Source organism: Oratosquilla oratoria, chromosome 13 (genome assembly GCF_046742065.1).
Source record: "Oratosquilla oratoria isolate Oo_2021 chromosome 13, ASM4674206v1, whole genome shotgun sequence".
Taxonomy (NCBI): Eukaryota; Metazoa; Arthropoda; class Malacostraca; order Stomatopoda; family Squillidae; genus Oratosquilla; species Oratosquilla oratoria.
This window is the reverse complement of record NC_134789.1, coordinates 499,203-519,848: the sequence shown is the minus strand read 5'-3', so window position 1 is coordinate 519,848 and position 20,646 is coordinate 499,203. Positions and strand designations below refer to the sequence as shown.

The window sequence follows — 20,646 nt, the reverse complement described above, 5'->3', positions numbered from 1 at the left end:
AAGAAGCTGAGAGAGGAGTGGGAGGGAGTGAAGGATAGAGTAGAGCTAGGAGTGGAGGAGGAATGGGGATGGTTCAAGGAGGGAATCACAAAGTGTGCAAAGATGGTGTGTGGAATAAGAAGGACGGGAGGAAATAGAAGGAAGGGTAGTGAATGGTGGGATGAAGAAACAAAGAAGGTTGTAGAAGAGAAGAAGTGAGCTTTCACATATTGGTTACAAAATAGGATGAGGGAGTCATATGAGAGGTACAAAGAAAAGAGAAGAGAATTAAAGCACAAGGTAAAGGAGGCAAAGAGGAGAGCAGATGTGAAATGGGGTAAGAGTTTGACAGAAAATTTTGAAAGTAATAAAAAGATGTTTTGGAAAGAAGTTAAGAGAGGAAGAGGAGGCGAATCGAGTAGAGAAGAAAAGGTAAAAGCTGCAGATGGAGAGATGATAATGGAAGAGAAGGCAGTAAGGGGAAGATGGGCAGAGTATTTTAGGGAGTTGCTAAATGTAACAGAGGATAGGGAGGGAAAGATAGTTGCAGTGGGAAGTGCTAAGAAAATGAGAGTGATGAGTGAGGAAAATGGAGGAGAAATAAGGAAGGATGAAGTGAAGGCAGTTGTTAAGATGATGAGAGCAGGTAAGGCACGTGGTCTGGATAGATGCCATGCAGAATGTCTAAAAAAAGGAGGTACAATTATGGTGGACTGGCTGGTGAGGTTATTTAATGTTTGTTTAAGAGAGGGTAGAGTGCCGGAGGACTGGAGGAGTGCCTGTATAGTTCCACTTTACAAGGAAAAAGGGGACAAGTGTGAGTGTAGTAGTTTCAGAGGGATCAGCTTGTTAAGTGTAGATGGAAAGGCTTATGGGAGGATCTTGATTGAAAGGATTAGGAGAGGAAGAGAGGGAGTAATTGGTGAGGAACAGTGTGGATTTAGGACAGGTAGAGGTTGCGTAGATCAGATTTTTGTATTTACCTAGTTGTAATATACGGGAGGGGAGCTATGCTCGTGGTGACCCGTCTTTGTATCTCTCCGCAGATATGTGAGAAAGCTATAGGAAAGGGTAAAGATGCTTTTTTTGGCTTTTATGGATCTGGAAAAGCTTATGACAGGGTAGACAGGAAGGCACTGTGGGAGGTTTTGCAGATATATGGGATAGGAGGAAAGCTTCTAGGAGATGCCAAGAGTTTTTACAAGAGTAGTAGAGCATGTGTCAGGATTAGAAATGGAGAGAGTAAATGGTTTGAGGTAAAGGTGGTACTTTGTCAGGGATGTGTTATGTCACTCTGGCTGTTCAACTTATACATGGATGGGGTAGTGCGAGAGGTAAATGCAAGGGTGGTGGGTCAGGGATTGGAGATGTTTAACCCCTTGAGTACCGGATGTGTGTTTTGTGACACCTGTGTGTCACGGCTGAGTGCACCCGCCAGGAATCGAGCGTGCTTCCCGTGACACGCACATGTCACAGTTATAAGCTGTGTGTATTGAGGGCTGTGTGTATTGAGGGCTCTCGTGGCAAGTGTCTGTGTTTACAAATATAAGGCTCCAGCCATTTGTGGGATGGTTTGAAACATTTGTTTACGTAAGGTTGACGGGTTGGTAACGAAGGGGTTAAAGAAAATGGAGAAAAGTGGGAGGTGAGCCAGCTGTTGTTTGTGGATGACACTGCGCTTGTAGCAGGATCAGAGGAGGGATTGAGGAAGTTGGTGACAGAGTTTGGGAGATTGTGTGAAAGAAGAAAGTTGAAGATAAATGTGGGTAAAAGTGAGCTGATGACATGTACAAGGGGTGAAAGTGGCAGAAGACTGGAAGTGAGAATTAAGGGAGAGCGACTGGAAGTGGATAGTTTTAGATACTTGCATGCGAATGTGGCAGGAAAGGGTGGAGTGAAGGTGGAGGTAGAATGTAGATTGAGAGAAGCGAGTAAGTGCCTTGGTGGATTAAAAAGTGTAATGAGGAATAGACATTTGGGAATGGATGTTAAGAGGAGATTGTATGAAGGAGTGATTGTGCCAACAGCACTGTATGGGGCAGAAACATGGAACATAAGAGAGGAAAAGAGAAGGAGTTTGAATGTGTTTGAGATGAGGTGTCTGAGAAGTATGATGGGGGTTACTAAGATGAATAGAGTGAGAAATGAGGAGGTGAGGAGGAGAAGAGGGGTGGAAAGGGAGTTGGGAGATAGGGTGGATGAAAGAGTATCAGGATGGTTTGGACACATGGAAAGAATGAGTGAAGAAAGACTAGTGAAAGAGGTATGGAAGGCAGATGTGGAGGGAGTGAACATGAGGGGGCGTCGTACGATGAGATGGATGGATGGGGTGAAAGGGGCTTTGGGGAAGAGGGGAGTGTCTGTTGAGGAAGGACGGAAGAGAACAGAAGACGGGTAAATGGAGAATGGTTGTATATGGATGATGTTGTGATGCATCAGGTGGAATGGGTGGGGGGATGGGAGGTGAGGTAGTATGTGGGAGAAAAATTTGACGCAGCCCGAGGGGATTTCTCCCCGTCTTCTCCTTTTCTGCATGAGGGGACGGAGAGGGGGGTCACCGATTTAATGAAGCGGCCTTGCTGTGGATGTGCTGTGTCTTGCGACACTGCCTCTGACCCAGGGCAGTAGACAAGAAGCAGGGATTACCAGGAGGTGCCAAGATAAGAGGGAAGGTGGAGGGGAGTGGAGTGTATTAGGGATGGAATGGGTGGGAATGGTTTTTATGCCTTTTTCTTTTTGGCTACCTCCCTTGTAAGGGGGAGAAAGCCTTTGGTATATGTATGTACTCTGAGTAATAATAAACACATAAAACATGATCAAACCAATTCACAGAATCTGGGGGTAACTCATGTACAACTACAAAATATATATATTTAATCAAGATGCCAACGCTGGCATTAAGGTCTCCTAATACCATTACATTGACATTTTTCCCAAAGCCCCCTATGCACTCGCTTAAATCTGTCCAAAAAGCCTCCCTTTCCTCTACACTCTTCTCACTACCATGCCCATATGCATTTACAAAAACCCACATCTCCCTTCCCAGTTTCACTTTCCTCCACATTAAACTTGAAGAACTTCCACTCTACCACAAGTTTACCCATCTCTTCATTTACTAATACAGACGTTTTTTCGATTTCACGTTTGAACTGACGGCAAAAAAAAAATTAAAAAAAAAATTTTTTTTGAGTGAATTTTTTAGTTTACCACGCTCTCCGTAGTTGTTGTTGTTGTCGTTCCCTAGACTGTCTGTCCGAGCAGTCCCGTCTCCCCAAGGAATGCCATAGCCGAAACTGGGTTTTCCCACAAATCCTTTATAGAGTGTATGTTGTGTTGTTGTTGTTGTTGTTGTCGTTCCCTAGACTGTCTGTCCGAGCAGTCCCGTCTCCCCAAGGAAGGCCACAGCCGAAACTGGGTTTTCCCACAAATCCTTTATAGAGTGTATGTTGTGTTGTTTGCGTGCATGATTGTGTATAATGCAGTCTTCCATTATGTGTTGTATGGTATGGGGTGAAGTGTTACATCCTGGGCAGCTGTTCACAACACGGTCATCCAGCCTCTTCTGGTAGCTTAGAAGTGCTGGGTGGTGACCGCACCGCAGTCTGGCCAAGTGGACTCTGTCCTTTCGTGGGAGAGAGGATTCAGAAGGGTGGATATTAGGGGGTCTGGCATGCAGCAGTGTGTTGTCTTTCAGTGTGTTAATGGAGTGGTGAGTGATATGATTATGAATATGTTTCCGGAGGCTGGTATTTGGTGGTTGTGGAGGAAGAGAAGAGAGTATCTGTGCGTGATAAAGGTCTTTGGGTGTTGTTTTAATGTTTCTTGGTGTGTGTGGGTGTTCTGCTATGTAGTGTAGCGGGTGTAATGTGTTTGTGGTGGCTGCGGCAAGTGTTTGTGTGCCTCTCATGTCGAGGTGGTCCTTGACTTTGAGGACTTTTGTTTCATGGTGTAAATGGTCTGTAGGTGTTGTATTTGTGCAGCCTGTAATTGTTTTTAGGGCTTTGTTTTGTATGATTTGAAGGGTGTTGTGGTGTGTCTCACTGAGATTAGGAGCCCATGCAGGACTCGCATAATTCAACACTGAGCGTATGCATTGTTTGTATATTGTTATATTAGTTTCTTTGTTTTGTCCAAATGTTGTTCCAGTGATTGACTTAAGTGCGTTAAGTCTAGGTGTGCATTTGTTTTTTATGTTTGTGATGTGTTGTTTGAAAGACATGGATGTATCGTATGTTACACCAAGAATTTTCGGTGTGCCTGTGTGTGGCATCAGAGTGTTGTTGATGTAGAGATGAGGTATGTATTTGTGTTCTTTTGTCCAGTTGGTGAGAAGTGTTGCTGTAGATTTGGTTGGAGCTATTTTGAGTCTGTTTGTGATGAACCATGTGTTGAGTGTGTCAAGGTATGGCTGGATTATTTCTGCAGCTTTGTCTGTGTTACGATGTGTGCATGTGATTGTTATGTCGTCTGCGTAGGAAGAGATTTGTATTTCTGAGGTGTCTGGCGTGGGTAAGTCATGCATGTATAGATTAAATAGTGTGGGGGATAGAACTGAGCCCTGTGGTACTCCGTTCTTAATGTTTCTGATGTGCGATGATTGGCCATTATATGACACGTAAGCATTCCTACCTGCCAGATAATTGGCCAGCCATCTTTTGGTGTTATTGTGCATGTCTGTGTTATATATTTTATTTGTTAGGTTGTGGCGGGGGATAGCATCAAAAGCTTTACTAATGTCTAATGTTATAAGAAGTGTTCTTTGGTGGGGCCTATCTGAATTGATGCCATCTAAAATTCTTTGTGTGAGGTTTGTCAGAAGAGTGTTTGTGGAGTGTAGTGGCCTAAAACCGTGTTGTGAGTCAGCAAGGGGAATATGTGGTGTGACAAGTTTAAGTATTAGGCATTCAATGACTTTAGAGGGGGTGCAGAGAAGTGTGATTGGGCGGTGCGATGTTGGGATTGTTGAGTCTTTGTTCGGTTTTGGAATGGTGATTATTTTACCATGCTTCCAGATGTCGGGTATAGTGTTGTGTGAATAGCTGTAGTTTGCAATGTTTGTGAGTGCATGTATACCTTGTGGTCCAATGTGTTTTAGGTGGATGTTGCTTATGTTATCAGGGCCACAGGCAGATGAGTGCTTGAGACTATGTATTATGAGTTTTGTCTGACTGTCTATGAAGGGTATATAGTCTGAGTCTGTGGGAAAGTCTTTCTTACGTCGAATGGTGCGTCGGTCGTCAGGGTGAGAAGTGAGATGGCTTGTCTGTGCAAAATGACGTATGAGTGCGTTTGTTTGTTGTCTGTTTGAGGGTAGATTATCTGTTGTTGTGATTATTGCTGCGTGAGAGCGTGTAGTAGTGTTACTGTTGGATAGTGTAATGCTGTTGAGTGTTTTGTACAATTTGCTGGTGTTTGTTTTGTGATCAAGTGTATTGATAAAGTTTTGCCAATTTTGTGTTTTTTGTTCATGTATTTTATTGGCAATCACAGTGTTTAGTGTTTGTATTTGGTCTGCTATGTTTTGAGGGATAGGTGTGGGGGTACCGTGTTTAAGTGTGTCACGTTGTCTGATGAGGCTTTGGATTTGTGGTGTGAAGTTGGGGTTGTGTGATTTTCTGTTGCCTCTAGGGATGTATCTCTTGTCTGCATTTTGTATGATTGTATTAAAAGTGTGCACAGCATTGTTTATGTTTGTGATTGGTGTACTGTTAAGTGTTTCAAAATGTTGTTCTGTCTCTTCAGTAAAAGCTTCCCAGTTAGCTCTCTTGTAATTGGTGTAAGTGTGTCTGTGGCCGACTGGGGTGCATCTTGTTTTGGTGGTGATGATGATTGGAAGGTGGTCAGAGCCCAGGGTTCCGACCACTCTCCATGATGTTGTTGGGGTTAGGCAGGGGGAGCAAAAGGTGATATCAGGAGAGGAGGGAGTGTAGAGGGCTTGGTGTGGGATATGTGTATGATTATGTGTGTTGTTCATGATAGTCAATGAGTCAAACTGAGTCTGTATATCAAGCCCTCTGTCTGTGTCAGGGTTGTCGACATACCAGGCAGTCGACTTGGCGTTGAAGTCTCCACCCATGATCAGGTTGGGGATTGAGGCTAGTTGGCTAAAATGAGGCCTGAAGGTGTCTGGAACTGTGGGGGATGATTGGGGGGGAATGTACATGTTAACTGTTGTCAGTGTTGATTTGTTGCCTGTGCGGATTCGAATGGATTGGATTTCTGTTGTGTTATCTGTGGTAGGGAGGAGAATTTTGGTTGTGGCACTCGTGTCCACAAAACAGATGGAGTGGTGGATCAGGGTGATGAGTCCACCGCCATAGCCGTCAGTCTGGTCTTGTCTGATGGTGGTGTAATTATGAAATGATGGTGTTTTGTGTGAGTGTCTTAGTTTTGTTTCTTGTAAAATCGCAATGTGTATGTTGTGTTGTTTAAGAACGTGTTCAAGTTCATGTTTTTTCGTGTTAATACCGTCAATGTTGTGTTGTAATATGTTGATGTTGTGTGTTTTGTATGTGTTGTATGTTGCCGTTTGGGGTTGAGGTTGGGGTGGTAGTGGGGAAGGTGTAGGATCTGGGTCAGAGGGGGGGAAAGGAGAGATCGGGGACAAAGGAAGGGGAGTACTAATCGGGGGTAAGGGCAGAGGGAAATTGTGAGTGGGTGAGGGTGCTGGCTGTGGTTGGGGAGGTGGGAGTGGAGTTACTGGAGGGCAGGTAGAACATGTCCAAGTGTTTGTGTATTGGTTTGTGTCAGCAAGTGTTGTACAAGTGAGGTGGGCCCAGTTTTTGCACATATTGCACTGAACTGAGCCCTTTGTCTGTCTGCTCGAAGTAATGGGTTTAGAGCATGTTGGGCATGTGTATTTTGTGGTGGGCCCAGGATTGCTCTCTACATCTCCAGCTAAAAGTAGAAGAAGAGGGGTGATCGCCGGACAATCACCCCTTGGTGCAGAAAAAACGTAGTTCAAACGATACTTGCGCACGACGCTGCGTCCATTGTTTATTTGCGCAGACGACAAACTGAAGATGCCTTGCCTCCTCCTCCTCCTCCTCCTCCTCCACCACCTCAATTTATGTTGCTTGAATTTAATCTATTTGAAATTAATGTTATTATTTTACAATGTTATGTGTTTAATTAATTATTTAGGGGTGTTTTATAAGATATGGTAATAGAATTTACCGATGTATAGTACAGTAACAACTTACGTTCATTTTCAACTTACGTTCGGCCGTTCGGAACGTAACTAAAACGTAAATTGAGGAGCGTCTGTATAGCTACCCCTTCTCTCCCTCATTCTCTCTTCACTCCTGAGATCCTCCCAACTACACCCCCAAACTCAAACTATACATACATACATATACCAAAGGCTTTTCCCCCTTACAAGGGAGGTAGCCAAAAAACAAAGGCATAAAAACTATTCCCACCCATTCCATTCCCAATAGACTCCACTCCCCTCCACCCTTTACCCTCCCTCTTATCTTAGCACCTCCTGGATGATGGGTCATCCCTGTATCTTGTCCACTGCCCTGGGTCAGAAGCAGTGCCACAAGACACAGCACATCCACAGCAAGGCCGCTTCATTAAATTGGCAATCCCCCTTCTCCATCCCCTCATGCAGAAAAAGGTGAAGACAGGGAGAAACCCCTTCGGGCTGCATCAAATTTTTCTCACGCATACTACCTCACCTCCTGCCCATTCCACCTCATGCACCACAACATCATCCATATACAACTATTTCCATTCACCCCTGTCTTCTATCCTCTCCCGTCCTTCCTCAACAGACATTCCCCTCTTCCCCAAAGACCCTTTCACCCCATCCATCCATATCGTCCTAGGTCGCCCCTCATGTTCACTTCTTCCACATCTGCCTTCCATACCTCTTTTACTAGTCTTTCTTCACTGATTCTTTCCATGTGTCCAAACCATCCCAATACATACATATACCAAAGTCTCTTTCCCCTTAACAAGGGAGGTAGCCAAATAACAATGACATAAAATCACACTCCCACCCATTCTATCCCCACATACTCCACTCCCATTCACCCCATTCCCTCCCTCTTATATTGGCTCCTCTTGGATGATGGGTCATCCTTGCATCTTGCCCACTGCCCTGGGTCAGAAGCACTGTTGCAAGACACAGCACATCCACAGCAAGGCCACTTCATTAAATTAGCAACGTCCCCCCTCTCCGTCCCCTCATGCAGAAAAAGAGAAGACGGGGAGAAATCTGTTCGGGCTGCATGAAATTATTTTTTCACACATATTCCCTCACCCACCATCCCCCACCTACTCCCCCTCATGCATCACACCATCATCCATTCACCCCTATATTCTGTTCTCTCCCATCCTTCTCAACAGACATTCCCCTCTTTCCCATTACCCCTTTTACCCCTATCCATCCATTTTATTTTTAGTTGCCCCCTCATGTTCACTCTCTACCTCTGCCTTCCACACCTCTTTTACTAATCTTTCTTCACTCATTCTTTCCATGTGTCTAAATCTTCCCAACACACTTTCATCAACCCTACCTCCCAACTCCCTTTCCACCCCTGCTCTGCTCCTCACCTCCTCGTTTCTCACTCTATCCAGCCTAGTCCCACCTTTACCTCGAACCACTCACTCTCTCCATTTCTAATCCTGACACAAGCTCTAGTAATCTCATAAAAACTCTTGACAGCTCTTGTCAAGAGTATATATATATATATTATATATATATATATATATATATATATTATATATATATATATATATATATATATATATACAGTCGTACCTCGGTACTCGACCGCCTCTATACTCGACCAAATCGGTGCTCGACCAAAAAATTCGAGTAGAAAATGCATCGGACCTCGAACAGATTTTCGGTACTCGACTAGCTCGAACAGCGGGTAAGCGTCAGTTCGACTCAGACCGCCAGCGGAGTAAGACGTACGCAGTTTGTTCGAGTATTTCTTCCCAGATTTAAACTTTTTCGTGTTGCTCTAGCCCTTAATAATGGGTCCAAAGAAAGACAGTGATAAGGGGAAAATTGGTTTCGGTGTTCGAACAAATCGGTGCTCGACCACCACCTCAGAACGGATTATGGTCGAGTACCGAGGTACGACTGTATATACATACATACATACATACATACATACATATACCAAGGCTTTTTCCCCCTTCCAAGGGAGGTAGCCAAAAAGGGAAAGGCATAAAAACACTCCCACCCATTTCATCCCTAAATACACTCCACACCCCTCCCACCCTCCCTCTCATCTTATATATATATATGTATATATATTTATGTAAGTATATTACATGTGTCTGTTACTTTTTCCAGTGGTGTTCTACATCGTGGTGGAATAATCAACCCAGCTAGTATGAAACAAGCTCTTATGGCATCTGCAAGAAGACTACCAGGTGTAAACATGTTTGAACAAGGTCATGGCAAGCTAGATCTTGTCAAAGCTTATCAAGTTCTTTCGAAGTACAAGCCACAAGCCTCTCTCAGTCCAAGTTATATTGATCTAACCGAGTGTCAGTACATGTGGCCATATTGTACACAGCCACTGTACTATGGAGCAATGCCTACAATTATCAATGTGACAATTCTCAATGGAATGGGTGTGTCTGGACACATAGTAAACAAACCTGTATGGCATCCTTATACACCTCAAAATGGACAATATATTAATGTAGCATTCACTTATTCAGAGTTATTGTGGCCTTGGTCTGGTTACCTAGCTGTCTGGATATCTGTTAATGAAAGTGCACATGACTGGGAAGGCTATGCTAGAGGACACATATCTGTAACAATTCAGTCACCTCCAGAAGAAGGGGAAACTCAGCCCCGTACCTCCTACATAAAATTACCTGTCAAGGCCAAAATTATTCCTACCCCACCAAGACAGAAACGTATTTTATGGGACCAGTTTCACAACCTGCGTTACCCCCCAGGCTATTTCCCACGGGACAACCTGCGCATGAAGAATGACCCTTTAGACTGGAATGCTGATCACATTCACACAAATTTTAAGGACATGTACCAACATTTACGTAATAGTGGCTATTACATTGAAGTGTTAGGATCACCATTTACTTGTTTTAATGCTCAAGATTATGGGACCCTTATGATTGTTGATCCTGAAGAAGAATATTTTCCTGAAGAAGTGACAAAACTTAGGAGAGATGTTGAGAATGGGCTGTCCATTATCTTGTTTGCAGACTGGTATAATGTATCAGTCATGAAGAAGATCAAGTTCTATGATGAGAACACAAAGTAAGTGGTTAAGTTTTCACCAGATTGTTGTGTGATGCATGTTCAGAGACAAAGAGAGTGCCCAAAGAAAGGAACAAAGTATGCTTTATACCAATCTCTAAGGAAAAAGGGTATATTTACCTAATTCCTGTTGTAGGGTATTGATTGCATAAATTATATATGGTCATTACTTTAAAGGGACAGGGATGATCTTTCATCTATGAGGAGCTAAGAGGAGAGGGAAACAAATGGGTGATGGATGGGAGTGGCATGGGTTGGGGGTGAGTACTTAGGTTGGCTGGTTACCTCCCTTAAAAGGGGGAAAAGGCCCTTAGTATATAGATAAATAGGTAGTGTTTGTAAATGTTGTCATGTATTGGTTATAGCTCCAGTTCTTTATGTATTGGTTTGTGTTGGTAAGTGTTGTGCATTTTAGGTGGAACCAGTGGTGGCATGTGTTGCATTTGATGGATGTGTGTGCATGTTGTATGGGTTTAGAGCATGTGGGGTGAGTGTAAGGACCTGGGTTGGTTTGTATGTTGTGAGCTAATAGATGTGGGAGGGCAGGTACTGGGGTACTGACCAACACATGAAAAAACAGGAATATAGGAAAGAGAGGTAGTTGGGAGTTGTGTACTAAGAACAAAGGTATGATCAGACTAATTGAATTCAAATTGCTTATTTTTAGTTGTGATTCATCATATTGTAGACTGTAAACATTGTGTATATTTTTAGAAACAGTAAGTATAATAGCTGTTGGCAAGCATTACTCCTTGTTCTCATCTCTCCCACCCATCTTCAAATCTGTCAACACCCTCACTTCCAGATGACACCTGGTCTCTGGACCAGGCCAAAAATCTTAATGTGCAAAATTAAAGGTATGGTCAAATTAATATATTGAAATTAATTAGCTTATTTTTTGTTGTAATTCATGGTATTGTAGACTTTAACATGATTTATGTATATTTGTAGGAACAGTATGCATAATAGCTGTTGACCTTCAGTAATTTTTGTTGTTCAAAGGTATTAGTTTCCAAATCAATTTACACTAGTTTTGTGTCTCAGTAAATTTACTGTACAATTTTTTAAAGATGTACAGTACTCCACAAAAGTTTGAGTTGCAGGATCAAACTTGTGTCCAAAGGAGACTCATGTGGTTGGGGGTGTTTGAATTTTGTCATAAGTTTAAGTGGGTTATTACATGACAACCCTGCATCCCCTGCAAGTAACCAACACTCAGTACTTGCTTGGTGGTAGTAGTGATAAGCTGTGCAAATGCCTCCTCTCAACCTTTGCCATTATGTCCCTTTTTTCCATTTGTTATGTTTGTAGCCTTACTATTGGCAAGCTGAAACAATTATCCTCAGGTTATTGTGTGAGATATTTCTCAGTGAAAGCATCTTGTATGCACCCTCTGCACACAGCTGAGAATCTGTTTCTTCACAGAACTGTGGCTGGAGTACCTAAGTTCATGTATACATCAACTAACAGAAATACAAACACTTCACATAACACACCACTGTTGCTTTCCTTAATTTTATGGACTGAAGTATGAGGAAGCTTCTGTAGATCTATCTTGGTAATGCTATTAGCATGCCTAGTCTTACAAGGTCTACCTGACTGCTTTTTCTGGGTTGGAAGGATAAGTTTGTCCATTAAGATGTAGCGTTAAGTCAACTACGACATAACCATGAGAGTTAGTGTGTAATGACTTCTGAGCTAAAGTGACATCTTTACCTGTTTGATGTATTAGAAGTTTCAAGTCCCGTGCAATTTCCTCGTCTATGTAACTGTCATCACTGCAGGAATCGACAAGTGCCGATAGCTTTAGTCCATTGATAGTTGTCGAGGTGGCCGCTAGATGGAGGCTGTGAGGGAAAGTGGTACCAGAGATGGTGGCAAGGACCGAAGGTTGGGAAGAGTCAAACATAGTAGCAGTAGGGGTCTTACCTGAAGGAGCCGGCACCTTGGACATGCACACACGAGCGAAATGACCTTGCTTACCACACTTATTACAAGTAGCATTTCGAGCGGGACAAGTAATACGTTTATGGCGTAGTCCTCCACAGAAGTAACACCTATTCTTCATGGACAGGGTAGCTGCCAATACCGGATCTTCAGCAGTCATCACACAATCCTTAGACATAGGTTTATTCTTCACAGTCTCATCCCAAGTCTGAGTACGATCAGGGGTCATCACAGCGGCGCTGTGCACAAACTGAGGAGTTACGGGACCGTAAGAGTTGGCATTGCGTTGAGCTAAGTCTAAAGAATAAGCTTGATCATAAGCAGCCTGTAAATCTAAAGTCTTGTTTTCCAAGAGACGTTGGCGAATCAAAGGCGAGGTTAGACCATTAATAAAGGCGTCCCTAATCAACTCTTCCTTGTACTGCTCTGCACTAACTGCTTTTAGGTTACAATCTTTACCTAACTTACGTAGTTCTCTCAAAAACTCATCTAAGGATTCACCGGGCTTTTGTTGATGAGTTGCGAGTAAATGCCTAGTGAATATTTCGTTGGATGTCTTTACATACAAATTCTGTAGAACAGAAATAGCCGAATCATAATTAGTACATTCCTCGATGTATTCATAGACATTATGACTAACACAGTTCACAAGAGTTCTTAGTTTGTCAGGTGCATTTTATCCACACTCTTGTATGAAGTTGGAGAAGGTTTTATACCAGTGCTTTCACTCTCGCGCTGCAGTTGAGGAGCTGGGGTCCAGATCCAGACGAGCCGGCTTTAATAGTTTTTCCATGTTCTAGTTGATTAAATTGTCATAATAATAAGACTTGGTAGCTACTCCCAAGCTTTAATCAACTAGAACACCTGGAAATACATTACAATATATAGTTTACACAATATATACATATATAATGAACATATAGGACTCATCATATGAGTAGACCACATAATTGAACAAGTAAGGGAAGGAAGCAACTTACGAGGAGAGTCACGACTGCTTCTCTAACCGGTCCCAGACAGAATGCGATGACGTAGCTAGTCAGCTTCCTCTACAGTTCACCCAGTATGACTCGCAACCAAAACAAACGACGTAGCCAGACAGACAGACAGAGTATGACACGCAAACAAACAAACGATTCGAAGTTCAATGACAAAATATGACACAGTGTCTCACTACATGGCCAATAACTTTAAAGCTGATCAGCTATTTCCTTAGTTTGCTTCCCCACCTTTAGAATAATAATCTGGGCAATAGTTTTTTACTTTACCCATAGTAAGGCTACAAACACAACATGTGTATGAAAAACCCAAGGGAAATAATGATGGAAGTCAGGAGGAAGCATGCACACAATCTGTCAGTCCTGCAGCCAAGGATGCACTGAGCATTGGCGAGTTGTCAGCGGCAAGAAGCAGAGGGCTGCTATGAAGTCATTTACCCCATTCAAATTTATGGCAAAATTCAAACATCCCCCCAATAATGATGGAAGGGAGGGGTAGGATGAGAGTGGAGTATGTGGGGATGAAATGGATAGGAATGGATTTAATGCCTTTGTTTTTGGCTACCTTCCTTGTAAGGGGGAAAAAGCCATTGGTATATGTATGTATGTATGGTCTTTGAAATATATTTCACTTATGAAGAATTATGATATTGCAGGCAATTGTGGATGCCAGTGACAGGTGGAAGCAATATTCCAGCATTAAATTACCTGTTGGCTTCTTGGGGTATGGCACTAAGTGATGGAGTCTATGAAGGTGATTACTCTCTTGGAGACCGGGACATGTATTATGCAACAGGAACTGCTCTAGCTCAGTTCCCAAAGGGAGGAACTGTGATAAGGAAAACTTTGAAGAACCAAGCAAAAGAAGTGCTTGAGGCTGAGAATGAAAATGTTGAAGATGTACCCATCTTGGGATTTCATCAGGATCCTTCAAAGACTGGTGGTCGCATTACTGTGTATGGAGACTCAAATTGCCTGGATAATAGTCATCTTCAGAAAGATTGTTTCTGGCTCCTGGAAGCTCTTTTGGAGTACACCATGTCAGGTCATTTGGCCTCCATCTTCACAGCAAACAGTGGAGCACCAGTCCAGCCATCGTCTGAATTGCCAGCCAAAATGGAGAACAGTAATTTATACAAACACTCTAAGGCAAGTTAGAATGATAAGCTTCTTTAGTTTATGTTAAGATAATTTGTAGTTACAAAATTTTACATTTATTGAATTTGTAACGCAAATGAAAATTTGTTTATAGGTTGTAGAGCATACACTTGGAGTGGAACAGACCAGACCTCTTCCTGATTGTCCAGCAGTCATGGTATCAACACCCCAACCTCTGAATATTTCCAACAAGAAGTATGTTATAAAAAAAATTATTATTATGAATATAATGCATTTTGAAATTATGTACAGTCAAGAGTTTGTATGAGAGGATTGGAAATGGAGAGAGTGAGTGGTTTGAGGTAAATATGGGGCTGTGTCATGTCACCATGGCTGTTCAATGTGTGTATGGATGGGGTGATACAGGAGGTAAATGTGAGGGTGATGGGTAGGGGATTGGAAGTGGTTAGAGATAGTGGAGGGAGGCAGTGATAGAGTTTGGAAAGGTATGTAGTAGAATTTTTTTGTCATACTCTTTCCCCATTTCACATCTACTCTCCTCTCTACATCCTTTATCTTATACTTTACTTCTCTTTTCTTTGTACCTCTATGATTCTCTTGTAAAATTTTGTAACCAATCTGTGAATGCTCTACTACTTTCATAAAAGCTCTTGAGTGCTCTTAACAGCTTTCCTCGTATCCTATATATCTGCAATACCTCCCACAGTGGCTTCCTGTCTATTCTGTCATAAGCTTTTTCCAAATTCATAAAGGCTCAAAAAACATCCTCACATATCTGTCTTACCACAAAAATCTGATCTGCACAACCTCTACCTGTCCAAAACCCACACTGTTCCTCACCAATTACTCCCTCTGTTTCTCTCCTAATCTACTCAAAACCCTCCCATAAGCCGTCCTAACTACACTTAACAAGCTGATCCCTCTGAAACTACTACACTCACACTTGTCCCCTTTTCCCTTGTAAAGTGGATATACAGGCACTCCTCTAGTCCTCCAGCACTCTACCCTCTCTTAAACAAACATTAAATAACCTCACCAGCCAGTCCACCATCACTGTACCTCCTTTTTTCAGACATTCTGAATGGCATCCATCCAACCCAGGTGCCTTACTTGCTCTCATCATCTTAACAGCTGCCTTCACTTCATCTTTTATTTCTCCTCCATTTTCCTCACTCATCAGTCATTTTCTTAGCATTTCCCACTGCAACTACCTTTCCCTCCCTATCCTCCTTCACATTTAGCAACTCCCTAAAATACTCTGCCCACATGCCTCTCACTGCCTTCTCTTCCATTCTTTTTTGGACATAATACAAGAGAGAGATGGTTGGGCAGACTGTGCCTTTCTGGACCTACAAAAGACATTTGAATCTCTACTTGACTCTCCTCCTCTTCCTCTCTTAATTTCTTTCCAAAACATTTATTTATTACTTTCAAAATTTTCTGTCATACTCTTACCCCATTTCATATCTGCTCTCCTCTTTGCCTCCTTTATCTAATGCTTTACTTCTATTTTCTTTTCTTTGTACCTATCATATGATTTTCTTATGCTATTTTGTAACCAAACTGTGAATGCTTGCTTCTTCTCTTCTACAGTCATGCTTCCTCATCCCACCACTCACCACACTAGATAGATAAATACATAGAATAGTTTAGAAAGTGATATAGCCACAGAACAATACTTGAATTCAAATCTAAATATGATAATTGGAAATTAAGGATATACACAAAGTTGAAACCATAGAATTAGAAGCTAGGTATGATAAATTAGAGAGTAAGAGGCAGGACCCTGTTGCTCCTTTCCTGTATACTACAATTAAGCACTCATACACAACCACATTATTATTTTCTTTTTAAATATTTTTCATAGCCTCAACATCCACGTGGGCCTCAAGTTATTGTCACAACCAGAAATGCTTCCAGCAGTTAAGATGATGCCCATGGAACTACAAGGTGAAAATTCAGTTGCCCATGTGTTGGCTCACCCTCCACAAGTTGTTGCGGCTGAAGGTACATATATTATGCATTTTCTGATTTAGAAGTTGAAGTTTCCTCATGTGGTAATATAATTTTACCAAAGAAATGTAGAATTCTATTTTTTTCCCTGTTTTGTGATATTTTCTGCTATGTACATATGTACACATATTCTAAAAGGCCTCTTTCCCCATTAACCCCTTCCATACGGTGCCGCACACGTAGGCGTCATGGACTTAGATCTCAGTGGCAGCAGCCAATGCCAGCCGTACGACGTGTCGTAATAATACTCGCATCATAAAATATAGTCACCGCTTATATCGATCGTTCTCTCTTTCACCCGCGAATTTTGAATACCACAGAGAATGGGATTCAGGGCACATTTGAGAGAATGTAAAAACACAGGGGCGACTACAATAAATATAATCAAGACGCCGATATGGCAGCCTCGCGAATACACTCGCTCCCCATGACGCCTACGTGTGCGGCACCGTATGGAAGGGGTTAAGGAGGGTGACATACACCCACACTACACTCATTCCACACCCATCCAAAAGAAAAAAAAATCCATTCATTGCCCCTCCCATCATAGCACCTCTTGGATGAAAGATCGTCCCTTTATCCCATTATGCTGCTTGGGTCGGGCAGGGCAGAATGCTTGCTTCTTCTCTTCTACAGTCTTTGCTTCCTCATCCCACCACTCACCATACTAGATAGATAAATACATAGAATAGTTTAGAAAGTGATATAGCCAGTTTCGGCTGTAGCATTCCTTGGGGAGACAGGACTGCTCGGACAGACAGTCTAGGGAACGACAACAACAACAACAACAAATCCCTATGGACTGCTTTATTTCTTCATCCATTTTACACCTACTCTCTATTCACACCTATCTTTTGCCCTCACCCTCCCTGAACATGCTTCTCTTCCATCCAGTGCTCCCTTCATCCCATCCATCCACCTAATTCTCAATTTCCCCTAAAGTTCACTCCATCCACTTCAGTTTCCCATATATTTTTTCTAGTCTTTCTTCAATAATTTTCTCCTGTGTGCCCAAACCACCTCAGCTTTTAATGATTATGATTAACCCTGATGAAAGAGAAAGGTAACAGCCAGCAAGTAAGTGAGGAAAAACACCATGTAAGGATGAAGTCTATATTGGTACAATGGTTTGCTCATTTGACTTTATCAGGTACATTATAAAGCTTGAATGAGTGAAATGTTGTACCAATAAAGACTTGGTCCTCACATAGTGGTTTTCTTGACATGATTAACCACTTCAGTATGAGTCAAATTCTCATGCGCAACATCATCAGCTGCCATATGTACAATTCATCACACTACTCACATTATAAAATATAGTTACAGATTGACCTCTCATTAACGGACACCGCATTACTGGATATCGGGTGCAACGGACACAATCCGCTTGTCCAGTCAGAAATCCGCTGGTCTGGTCCGACAGTCTAAATTTCGTGGGTAGGGTGAATGCGTCCGTTAGTTTGGCGTTTGTCCGCTGAGTGGCTGATGGCGTGATGGCGCATACTTTGTTTTGTTTACTAGTTAACAAGATTGTGATCGGTGTGGACGTTTGGATGTTTATTAGCTGTGTTTGCAGTGTTTTCAGTGTTTTTGGTGCTATTGTTTAGTGCTGTGCAATCACAATGGAGGAGATCGCTGAAGCTGTTCTCGCTGGCAACAAGCAGGAGGGAGCGAGTGGCAGTGAGGAGGAAAAGGAGGTAGTGGCAGTTAAACCCAAGATGTCGGAGGTGCGCCAGGCTATTGACACGCTCATAACTTACGTTGACCTCTGCTAACGGTGACGTTCAGGCTTATTATGAACATTTGAGCATTTTAAGAGAATTATTGATTTGTGAACAGTATCAGAAAGGAAAACATTAATATGTATGTATGTATACTATGATTTTATAGAACTTAAGAGGTGATCTCCCCCCCAATACACACACACACAAAAACCACTCCAAATCAACAGATTATTCACATCAACAGACACCGTTACCCCCCTTTTAGTCCGTTAATGAGAGGTCAATCTGTACTGCTATATTTCTCATTCTCTTTTACTCTGAGTAATAATAGACCCAGAAATTTTTATCAAACCAGTTCACAGAATCTGGGGGTGACTCATGTACAAATATTGAATGTTACTATGTTATAATAGTTTTATTCAACATTTAGAGATGTGGCACTAAAGATAGACACGGACATGTATCACTGCTTTATTGTTCTGCATGCACTCACGCTCTATAATTAACGACTCACTGGCGCATCCTTCTGGGCACACTGTAATTTTCCCTAAGTTGCCATTTGCTCAATTAGTTCCATTTATTCCCTTTCACACAGAAAACAACAGACACCCAAAATTATATAATAATATAGATATATTTATAAAGATATCCTATTACACATTCATCCCACTTTCACATTACAAGAATTGAAATACATACATATACCAAAGGCTTTTTCCCCCTACACGGGGGGTAGCCAAAAAGAAAAAGTCATAGAAACCACTCCCACCCATTCCATTTCCTATATATTCCACTCCCCTCCACCCTCCTCCCTTCCTCTCATCTTGGCACCTCCTGGATGATGGGTCATCCCTGCATCCTGTCCATTGCCCTGGGTCAGAAGCAGTGTATACAGGAATGGTGATCATATGACTCTCATGGAAACTTTGAGAATGATTACACATACATACGAACAGACATACAATGAGGGATTAAATGAAACATACCACAACAAAAAATAGAAAGAACATACATAAAAAGCTGGTATAACAAAAGGTGTAGTGAGGCTAAGGATAAAAGAGACAAAGCCTGGAAGAAATGGAAAAGAGACAAGAAAACAATTAAATGGCAAATGTACATCAAACTAAGAAATGAGTATGTAAAAATAAGCAGAGATGAAAAGAGAAACTATGAAAACGAAATAATAGAAAAATGCAAGGAAGAAGCCAAACTATTTTACAGGTATTTAAATGGCAAACTGAAGAACAAACAAGAAATAGAAAAGCTGTGCCAAGGTAAACATGAATATACAGAAGAACTGGAAATGGCTGAAATTATGAACAACCATTTCAAATCAGTATTCACAATAGAAAACTCACCTAACTGAGGAAATAGAGAGAGAGATCCCCCTCAATGAAAGAAGTAATTGTAACAAAAGGAAATCAGCGACCAAATCAAAACCCTTGATGTCAGAAAATCACATGGTCCAGACAGAATTGCAAATTGGATACTGAAAGAATGCATGGAAGAATTAACAGACAAAATATACATACATACATATACCAAGGCTTTTTCCCCCTTACAAGGGAGGTAGCCAAAAAGGAAAAGGCATAAAATCATTCCCACCCATTCCATCCCTGAATACACTCCACACCCCTCCACCCTCCCTCTTATCTTAGCACCTCCTGGATGACGGGTCATCCCTGCACCTTGTCCACTGCCCTGGGTCAGAAGCAGTGTCGCAAGACACAGCACATCCACAGCAAGGCCGCTTCATTAAATCGGCGACCCCCCCTCTCCATCCCCCCCATGCATAAAAGGAGAAGACGGGGAGAAATCCCTTCGGGCTGCATCAAATTTTGCTCACACATACTACCTCACCCCCCATCCCCGCCCATTCCACCTCATGCATCACAACATCATCCATATACAACCATTCTCCATTCACCCCTATCTTCTGTCCTCTCCCGTCCTTCCTCAACAGACATTCCCCTCTTCCCCAAAGCCCACTTCACCCCATCCATCCACCTCATCCTAGGACGTCCCTTCATGTTCACTCCCTCCATATCTGCCTTCCATACCTCTTTTACTAATCTTTCTTCACTCATTCTTTCCATGTGTCCAAACCATCCTAATACTCTTTCATCAACCCTATCTCCCAACTCCCTTTCCACCCCTGTTATCCTTCTCACCTCCTCATTTCTCACTCTATCTAGCCTAGTAACCCCCATCATACTTCTCAGACACCTCATCTCAAACACATTCAAACTCCTTCTCTCTTCCTCTCTTATGTTCCATGTTTCTGCCCCATACAGTGCTGTTGGCACAATCACTCCTTCATACAGTCTCCTCTTAGCCTCCATTCCCAAATGTCTATTCCTCATTACACTTTTTAATCCACCAAGGCATTTACTTGCTTCTCTCAATCTACATTCTACCTCCACCTTCTCCCGCCACATTTGCACCCAAGTATCTAAAACTATCTACTTCCTCCAGTCGCTCTCCCTTGAATATACAATATATACAAAATATACAATATAATTAAATTCTCACTTAAAAAGTAAAAGTGCCACAGGACTGGAAGAAGGCAAACATTGTACCAATTTATAAGGGAGGAAACAAGAAAGACCCA

At 42.2% G+C, this 20,646-nt stretch overlaps 1 protein-coding gene across 2 annotated transcripts in view; it reads left to right on the top strand.

Annotated features, from left to right (window-relative positions):
- S1P (membrane-bound transcription factor site-1 protease) overlaps positions 1 to 20,646 on the top strand; it is a 92,171-nt gene that overhangs the window by 63,140 nt on the left and 8,385 nt on the right. For both annotated transcript variants that reach the window (XM_076196773.1, XM_076196774.1), the window contains exons 10-13: positions 9,296 to 10,234; positions 13,836 to 14,328; positions 14,432 to 14,532; positions 16,166 to 16,305. In XM_076196773.1, the coding sequence (XP_076052888.1) occupies positions 9,296 to 10,234; positions 13,836 to 14,328; positions 14,432 to 14,532; positions 16,166 to 16,305 (1,673 nt within the window). The remainder of the gene's footprint in view (positions 1 to 9,295; positions 10,235 to 13,835; positions 14,329 to 14,431; positions 14,533 to 16,165; positions 16,306 to 20,646) is intronic.